Source organism: Primulina tabacum, chromosome 13 (assembly GCF_025594145.1).
Source record: "Primulina tabacum isolate GXHZ01 chromosome 13, ASM2559414v2, whole genome shotgun sequence".
Lineage (NCBI taxonomy): Eukaryota > Viridiplantae > Streptophyta > Magnoliopsida > Lamiales > Gesneriaceae > Primulina > Primulina tabacum.
Window position 1 is genome coordinate 7,702,034 of NC_134562.1, and position 8,428 is coordinate 7,710,461.

Sequence of the window (8,428 nt, forward strand, 5' to 3'; positions counted from 1 at the left end):
TGTCCCTATTTGTCAAGAAGTTTAGTAAATTTTTGCATAAAAATCAATCTCAGATGGTTAAACCTTATTTCAAAAGGATCATACAGATGATGGTCAAACTTGCTTTAATTGTGGAAAGAAGGGAAATTTTTATTGCAGAGTGCAACAGGCCGAAGAAAGATGAAAAGAGACCGGTTGATAGGAGACACTCCAAAGATGACAAAAAGTTCACCAAAAAGAAAAACCAACGAGTTTTTATTGCAGAAGAAGATAAAAGCAAGTGGGCCGACCCAGATTCAGAAAGGTCCATCTTCGAGGTATCTACGAGTTAAAGCGACAATGAGGCAGTAAAATATGTCATGGCTGATGAAGACTCAGAATCCACGGATGAAATGATTTTTAACTTCAACTCTATTGAATTTACATGAGAAGACCTTGTCACAGCACTACACGACATGATGAATGAGTTTATGGGACTATCGCGGTAATTCAATGAAGCTAAAGTAGAAAAACAGGACTTAAAAAACAAGTTAACACTCTCAAACTGCACCCAGCAAAAAGAGGTTAACGGTTTATAAGTGAAAATAAGTTTGTTAGCGGCTGAGCATGAGGACCTGCATAGATTGTTCCATGCCACGTTAAAATAAAATAAAAAATTGATGAACACAATCGACACATGGAGCAAGTCTTCTGCTTCTCTTGAAAGGATGCATGAGATGGAAAAATCGGTCGGAGACAGAACCGGGCTAGGTTACAGCATCAATGAGTGCAACATCCCTGAAGCAAAAACTCAACCGATGCTAGAAAAGACAGTTTAAAATCAACTAAATTTGTCAGATCTAGTACGGAACATGAACATAACGAGCCTAAAGTCCAAAGCAATCAGAACGTAAGACTTGAGAACAATGGAAGGCGACATGGTATAGGATATGTCAAATTTGAGAATGTTAAATCCAACCGATCGTGGCTTAAACGTAGGCCAAATTCAACCGTTCACAACGGTTCAGATTGGTTCCGCAGGAAAGCCAAGCTCAATTGTATTGCTCGGTTACTTGTACAAATGATAATAATGTGTTTATGTCATTTATTAGGTAGTTATTTAGCTCATTGTGTTTTACATGTTGATTGAGATACTGATATTGAGATTGAATATGATTTCTAGATTGTCAATAGTGTATTGAGAATGAATATGTGTTTAAATAGTGATACTAAGATGTGTAAGTAAAAGTAGTGTAATGGAAGTTGGTAGGAAATGATATGAAAATATGATAGTTTTTACGGGGTTTGGCATAATGATTTGGATATTGATCCAAATTGTGTGAGACCACAACCTTTAGAAAGCTAAGATATAAGGTTACAACTTTCATGTTTTGGGCTTTGTTCAAATTATTGAGGAAGACAAGCCAAAAGCTCCCCGAAGATATTACCGAGGGGTAAGATATTACCGCCCGAGCGCCTCAATGCTACAAATTCAATATTTTTCTAGAGAGTTCCGCGCCTGAGCTGTAGAAAACTACCGCTTGAGCGTCGTTGCATTACAAGTCAGAATTTATGTGACACCCTGACCCGTTTAAAAAAAAATAAAATCTATAATGCGAAAGCTTTAAAAATAGACTTGGAGGAAAGTATGTGCTTCAAAAATTTTGGCAGAGTTTCCCCGTAAAAAGGAACTCACCAACTGTCTCAAGCAATAAAACCAATACAACATACAAATTCCCATAGTATCACATGTACTACAACAAAAGATATTAACCAACTACAACCATTTCAAAACAAAATACTTTCTTAATCATCCATAGACAAAATAATCAATAACCCTTCCTCCAAGCTTGGCACATTTCCTTCTTCCATCTCGACACTCCGCCGTATCAATCTCGGTTACCTACATCTGCATCTGCATCTCATGAACATAACTGAAATGAGTTATAAAAACTCAGCAAGTAGATCTTTAAATAACAAGTACATATACCATAGTGTAAAGAAGGAATCCGTAGCATTTTTTAACCGTAATATGCCATCAGTCAATAAAATGCGTATATAACAATTATAAGATGGCATTCCAAAGAACAATTCATTTCTTTTCATTCGTATGGCATTGATAGGTCATCTGTCGATGATATACATGTACGTCTCAGTCAAAATCAGTCACAGTACATGTCATTATGTTGATCAACTTCTGTCACGTGGATTTAGAATTACCATAGGTAACACCACAATACCATATAACCATCAAGCCATGAAAACATTCATTGAATCATTTTATCAAACATTTGGCGTGCGTGCTAAAGAGTTAGCTCATTTACTTTGCTCTTAGCTTCAATTTCATTTCTTTTCAATATATCAATACATACAATATACGTAATCAATGATTTAAAGGAGCTAAAATCAATGAAATCTTCATTTATCATATACATAGCTTATGTGATGCATTCAAAGGAAGAATCTACTTACAACCAAATAGAGATATACTAGACTTGGCACTTGGTGATGATTCTACAAGATCAAACCATAATAGAATCCATTAATATCATTTTCTAAAGCTTTCAATCCCCCGTAAGTCGAAAACTTACCAATACAAATTTACAACTCAAAGAATCCAAGAACAAGACAAAGTAATAACTTACCTTGATCCTTTCTTAGCGTAGATGAAGATACCAATTTGGATTGAAGGAATAAATCAAGAGATGATAGGAGAGAAAGAAGAAAAATGGAAGAACCCTAGCTTCTAACCGATGGAGAGAAATGGGAAGAGAAGAAAATGATACAAAAATCATTCCCCAATCTAATATATGCCATCCAAACCTCAAAACACGCCTTTTAACATGTGCTGGGCGCGGTGGCGCGGGATCCGGCGCACCCACGCGCCACATAATGCCCAACACCAAAAAATTCAGCAACCGGCGCGCCACGGCGCCGGATCCTGGGCAATGGCGCGCGTAATTCTACCAAAAATGCATTTTTAGTGTCCGAATTTGCAAAATTGATGAACAAGAAAGTTGTAGCCCCATGTCTTGGCTTGCATCTCCAATTGACCTCATGTCATTTGGAGGTCTGAGTAAAGAGTTGTGCTCAATCTCCCAACATGTGTCAATGCAGGAACGACGATACACACGACAAACTTCGGGCCACTTTTGTCTCGTCTTCTCTAATGATTTGAACAAAACTCAAAACATGAAAGTTATAGCCTTATGTCTTTTCTTTCTAATGGAAGTGGCCTCACATCAATTGGATAAATATACAAAACATTATGCTAAAAACCACAACTACTGCCACATTTTTCATACCGTTTCTGCACTTCCATTACCTATTTAGCTCAAATTCAACCTTCTATTCTACCCATCCATTATCTATTCCATTCTATAACATTCATTACTATTCATACCATAACGTAAAGCCATAAACCATCACCATAAAATACCGTAATTCATAATAAAGAAATGAACGATCGGCTATTACAATTCTCCTCCTCTTATAAAAATTTCGTCCCCGAAATTTACCTCACGACGTAAACAAGTCAGGATAACGTTGCTTCATCTCTTCCTCAGGTTCCCATGTTGCTTCTTCGATGGCATGATTACTCCATAATACCTTCACGATCCCAATTTCTTTGTTTCTAAGCACTTTAACCCTTCGATCCAATATTTGTACCGGCCGTTCATGATAACTCAAATTTGGCATTAAGTCTAGTGGTTCGTGACGAAGTACATGAATTGGATTTGACACATATTTACGAAGCATTGAAACATGAAATATATTATGTACTTTATCCAAGTCCGGAGGCAAAGCCAATCGATAAGCTCGCTCGCCAATTCTGTCTAGAATCTCGGAAGGTCCAATAAAACGAGGACTCAATTTTCCTTTCTTCCCAAATCTCATAACTCTCTTGAGAGGAGCTATCTTAACAAACACGTGATCACCTACCTCGAATGCCAAAGGCCTTCTTCGAACATCTTCATAGCTTTTCTGTCGAGACTGAGCAGTTTTCATTCTTTCTCGGATCAATGCTACAACATCAACCATTTTTTGAACCAACTCTGGTCCCAACATTTTTCTTTCACCTACTTCATCCCAAAAAAAGGTGATCGACACTTTGTCCCATACAAAGCTTCATAGGGTGCCATGCCAATCGAGGACTGATAGCTGTTATTATATGTGAATTCCACAAGAGGCAGCTTCAAATCCCAAATTCCAGGAAAATCAATAATGCAGGCTCTTAACATGTCCTCAAGAATCTGAATAACTCGTTCTGATTGTCCGTCACTCTGAGGATGATAAGCTGTGCTGAAGGCCAACTTTGTACCTAAAGCTCAATGCAAACTTTTCCAGAATTCAGATGTAAATCTTGGATCACGATCAGAAACAATCGACACTGGTATCCCATGAAGTCTAACAATCTTTTGAACATAAGCCTCAGCATATTGATTCATCGAATAAGTTGTCTTGACAGGAAGGAAAATGTGATGACTTGGTTAAACGATCAACAATGACCCAAATTGAATTAAAACCTTTCTGCGTCCTTGGAAGTCCGACAACAAAGTCCATTGTGATGTGTTCCCATTTCCACTGAGGTTCGGCAATGACTGCAACAATCCTGCAGGTCTTTGGTGCTCACTCTTAACCTGCTGACATGTTAGGCATTCAAAAATATACAACGCAATATCCTTCTTCATACCTGGCCACCAGAAAAGTCGACGAAGGTCTTGATACATCTTGGTATTACCTGGATGTATCGAATATGGTGTGTTATGCGCCTCAATCAAAACATCTCGTCGAATATTATCGCTAGTAGGAACACAAATTCGACCTCTGAAGGTCATCAACGCATCACTGTTTAAACCAAACTCAAAATTTCCTTTAAGTTCAGCCTTAGATTTCATTTCCAGCAATTTCTTATCATTCTGTTGTCTATCTTTAATCCTGTCATTCAAAGTAGGTCGAATCACCAAAGCTGAAAGTCAATCTATCGTACATTTCTCGACCAAAGCGATTTCATTCCTTTTCAAGTCTAACAATAAAGGTTTTTGAATCATAGAACTCAACATAACTGCTGACTTCCGACTCAATGCGTCTGCCACTACATTCGCCTTCCCAGGGTGGTAACTAATAGTGCAATCATAATCCTTAACAAGTTCCAACCATCTCCTCTGACGCATGTTCAATTCCTTCCGAGTAAACAGATATTTAAGGCTTTTATGATCTGAGAAAATCTCACACTTCACCCCATACAAATAATGTCGCCAGATCTTCAAAGCGAACACCACAGCTGCCAACTCAAGATCGTGAGTCGGATAATTCTTTTCATAATCCTTTAGCTGACGAGAAGCATAAGCAATTACCTTACCATGCTGCATCAATACAACACCAAGTCCTTTCTTAGAAGCATCAGTGAACACTACAAAGTCTTCAACTCCTTCAGGAAGTGACAACACTGGAGCCGATGTCAATTTATCCTTCAACTCCTGAAGACTTTGTTGACACGCATTTGTTCATTCAAATTTAACTGTCTTTCTTGTCAATGTGGTTAATGGCAGAGCTATCTTTGAGAAATCAGCTATAAAACGACGATAGTAACCTGCCAAACCAATAAAACTTCGTACCTCAGAAACTGTCGTAGGAATAAGCCATTTCTTCACTGCTTCTATCTTTGTTGGATCCACGGTAATTCCATTTTTAGAAACAATATGGCCTAGGAAAGTCACTTAGTCCAACTAGAACTCGCACTTCTTTAACTTGGCATATAACTGGTTATCCCTCAATTGCTGCAACACAGTTCTCAAATGTTCTCGATGAAGTTCTCTAGTCTTCAAATAAACCAGAATGTCATCAATAAATACAATGACGAAACTGTCCAGATAAGGCTTGAAGACTCGATTCACAAGATCCATAAAAACTGACGGCGCATTTGTTAACCCGAAACACATTACCAGAAATTCATAGTGACCTTACCTAGTTCGAAAAGCAGTCTTAGGTATGTTATCTTCTTTCACCTTCAATTGGTGATATCCCGATCGCAGATCAATCTTGGAAAATACTGTTGCCCCTTGTAATTGATCAAAAAGATCATCAATTAGTGGTAAAGAGTACCTATTCGTAATTGTAACTTTGTTGATCTCTCGGTAGTCAATACACAATCGTAGTGACCCATCTTTCTTTTTCACAAACAACACTGGTGCCCCCCATGGTGAAGAACTCGGTCTAATAAAGCCCTTATCTAACAGTTCTTGCAATTGGTTCTTTAATTCTTTCATTTCAGTCGGTGCCATTCGATAAGGGGCTTTAGAATAGGACCAGTACCAGGTACTACATCAATGATAAACTCGACTTCTCTATCGGGTGGCAACCCCGGCACATCATCGGCAAAGACATCCGAATACTATCGAACAATTTCAATATCATTCACATCCACCTTATATTCCTTACTCACATCCATGACTGACGCCATAAATCCCTGACAGCCCTTAACCAACATCTTATTCACTTTCAAGCAAGAAATAAAAGAAGTGTCAAGCGAAGTACCTGAATGCTTGAAGACCCTGCTGTCACCTTCTTCTGTCGGAAATCGCACCGTCTTTTCAACACAATCTATTATTGCATGATACAATGATAGCCAATCCATATCCAAAATCACATCAAACTCTATCATAGGAATCACGATCAAATCAGCAAAGAATGTTTCCTCGTTCACTTGGACAGGACAAGCCTTAATCACACTCGTTGGACAAATCACATCACCCGAAGGAAGCACAATATTATACTGGATAGTTTCAAATATAGGTGCAATCCCCAATGATCTCATGAAAATTTCAGACATAAAAGAATGCGTAGCTCCAGTATCAATTAAAGTAAGAGCTACTTTGCCTGAAATTAGAATATTACATGATATAGTTGACGTATCCGGATTAACACCCTCCTTGGTCAAAGAGAAAATGCGTCCTTGGACTCATCCTCGACCTGAAGATTGGGTACAGTTGATGGCAATGTGACCTGCACCTCCACATATGTAACATTTGTTGTTTCCTACAAAGCATTCACCCTTGCGTGGCTTGCTGCATTTGGGACATAAAGGTCTATTCATCTCAAACTGAACCATAGGAGCTTTACCTCGATGTTCTTCTTTTCCTTTTCCTTTGTATCCCCCTTTCAAACTTTGACTCAAAGCTTGGCTCTTTTGATTAAAGCTCTGTCTTCTCAATTGCCTTTCCTTCTTAATCTCTTTCTTGTCCTGTTCTGCTAAAAGAGCTTTCTCCACGATCTCTTTGTACGTTGCGGCCTTAGACATTCTGACATCCCTCCTGATCTCGGCTCTCAAGCCTCTCATGAAGTGTTTCCCTCGATCTTTGTCATTCGAAGCAATAAAAGGAACGAACAGATATCCTTCTTCGAACTTCAATATATAATCATTTACATTCAAGTTGCCCTGCTTTAGTTCCAAGAACTCCTTCACTTTCCTAGTCTTGACATCCGTGGAGAAATATTTGTCATAAAATAGCTCCTTAAACTCATTCCATTGGAGGGTTTGAACGTTGACAGTTACCTTTGTGGCCTCCCACCAAATGCGTGCAGTCTTGGTCAGAAGAAACACTGCACAACTAACTCGATCATTATCCTCAAAGCGCAGGTAATCAAAGATTGCTTCAATAGCTTTAACCCATTCCATAGCTACAAGAGGGTCCGCACTTCCCACGAACTTAGGTGGATTCATTCTTTTAAATCTGTCATACGCTCTCTCTGAACTGGGCTCCTGTCTCACAAGACCTCTATCTCTCCCTTGTACTGGGTTCTACAATCTCAATAACTCTTGGATCTGTTCTCCATGAACTTTGGCTTGCTCCTTGAACAATTTACTAAACTCATCAACAACTCGTGATGAGGAAATGTGACACCCTGACCCGTTTAAAAAAAATAAAATTTATAATGTGAAAGCTGTAAAAATAGACTTGGAGGAAAGTATGTGCTTCAAAAATTTTGGCAGAGTTTCCCCGTAAAAAGGAACTCACCAACTGTCTCAAGCAATAAAACAAATACAACATACAAATTCCCACAGTATCACATGTGCTACAACAAAAGATATTAACCAAATACAACCATTTCAAAACAAAATATTTTCTTAATCATCCATAGACAAAATAATCAATAATCCTTCCTCCAAGCTTGGCACATTTCCTTCTTCCATCTCGACACCCCGCCGTATCAATCTCGGTTACCTACATCTGCATCTGCATCTCATGAACATAACTGAAATGAGTTATAAAAACTCAGCAAGTAGATCTTTAAATAACAAGTACATATACCATAGTGTAAAGAAGGAATCCGTATCATTTCTTAACCGTAATATGCCATCAGTCAATAAAATGCGTATATAACAATTATAAGATGGCATTCCATAGAACAATTCATTTCTTTTCATTCGTATGGCATTGATAGGTCATCTATCGATGGTATACATGTA

At 38.3% G+C, this 8,428-nt stretch overlaps 1 protein-coding gene across 1 annotated transcript; it reads right to left on the reverse strand.

The window, feature by feature from the left end:
* Positions 1-307: 307 nt before the first annotated feature.
* On the reverse strand, positions 308-7,681 carry LOC142521830 (uncharacterized). Its single transcript, XM_075625006.1, has 8 exons — positions 6,946-7,681; positions 6,404-6,837; positions 6,274-6,352; positions 5,577-5,665; positions 5,116-5,438; positions 4,652-4,896; positions 3,901-4,037; positions 308-523 (listed from the first exon to the last, which is right to left on the reverse strand). The coding sequence occupies exons 1-8, from the start codon at positions 7,679-7,681 to the stop codon at positions 308-310; spliced, it is 2,259 nt and encodes a 752-aa protein (XP_075481121.1).
* Between the last annotated feature and the right edge of the window lie 747 nt (positions 7,682-8,428).

Coding starts and splice junctions, on each gene's coding strand:
- LOC142521830 (XM_075625006.1), bottom strand. CDS start 7,681: ATGAATCCACCTAAGTTCGTGGGAAGTGCGGACCCTCTTGTAGCTATG. Junction 5,439..5,576: donor TTCCTACGACAGTTTCTGAG/GTACGAAGTTTT, acceptor CAAAGTCTTCAG/GAGTTGAAGGATAAATTGAC. Junction 4,897..5,115: donor AACATGCGTCAGAGGAGATG/GTTGGAACTTGT, acceptor TTTGAATGACAG/GATTAAAGATAGACAACAGA.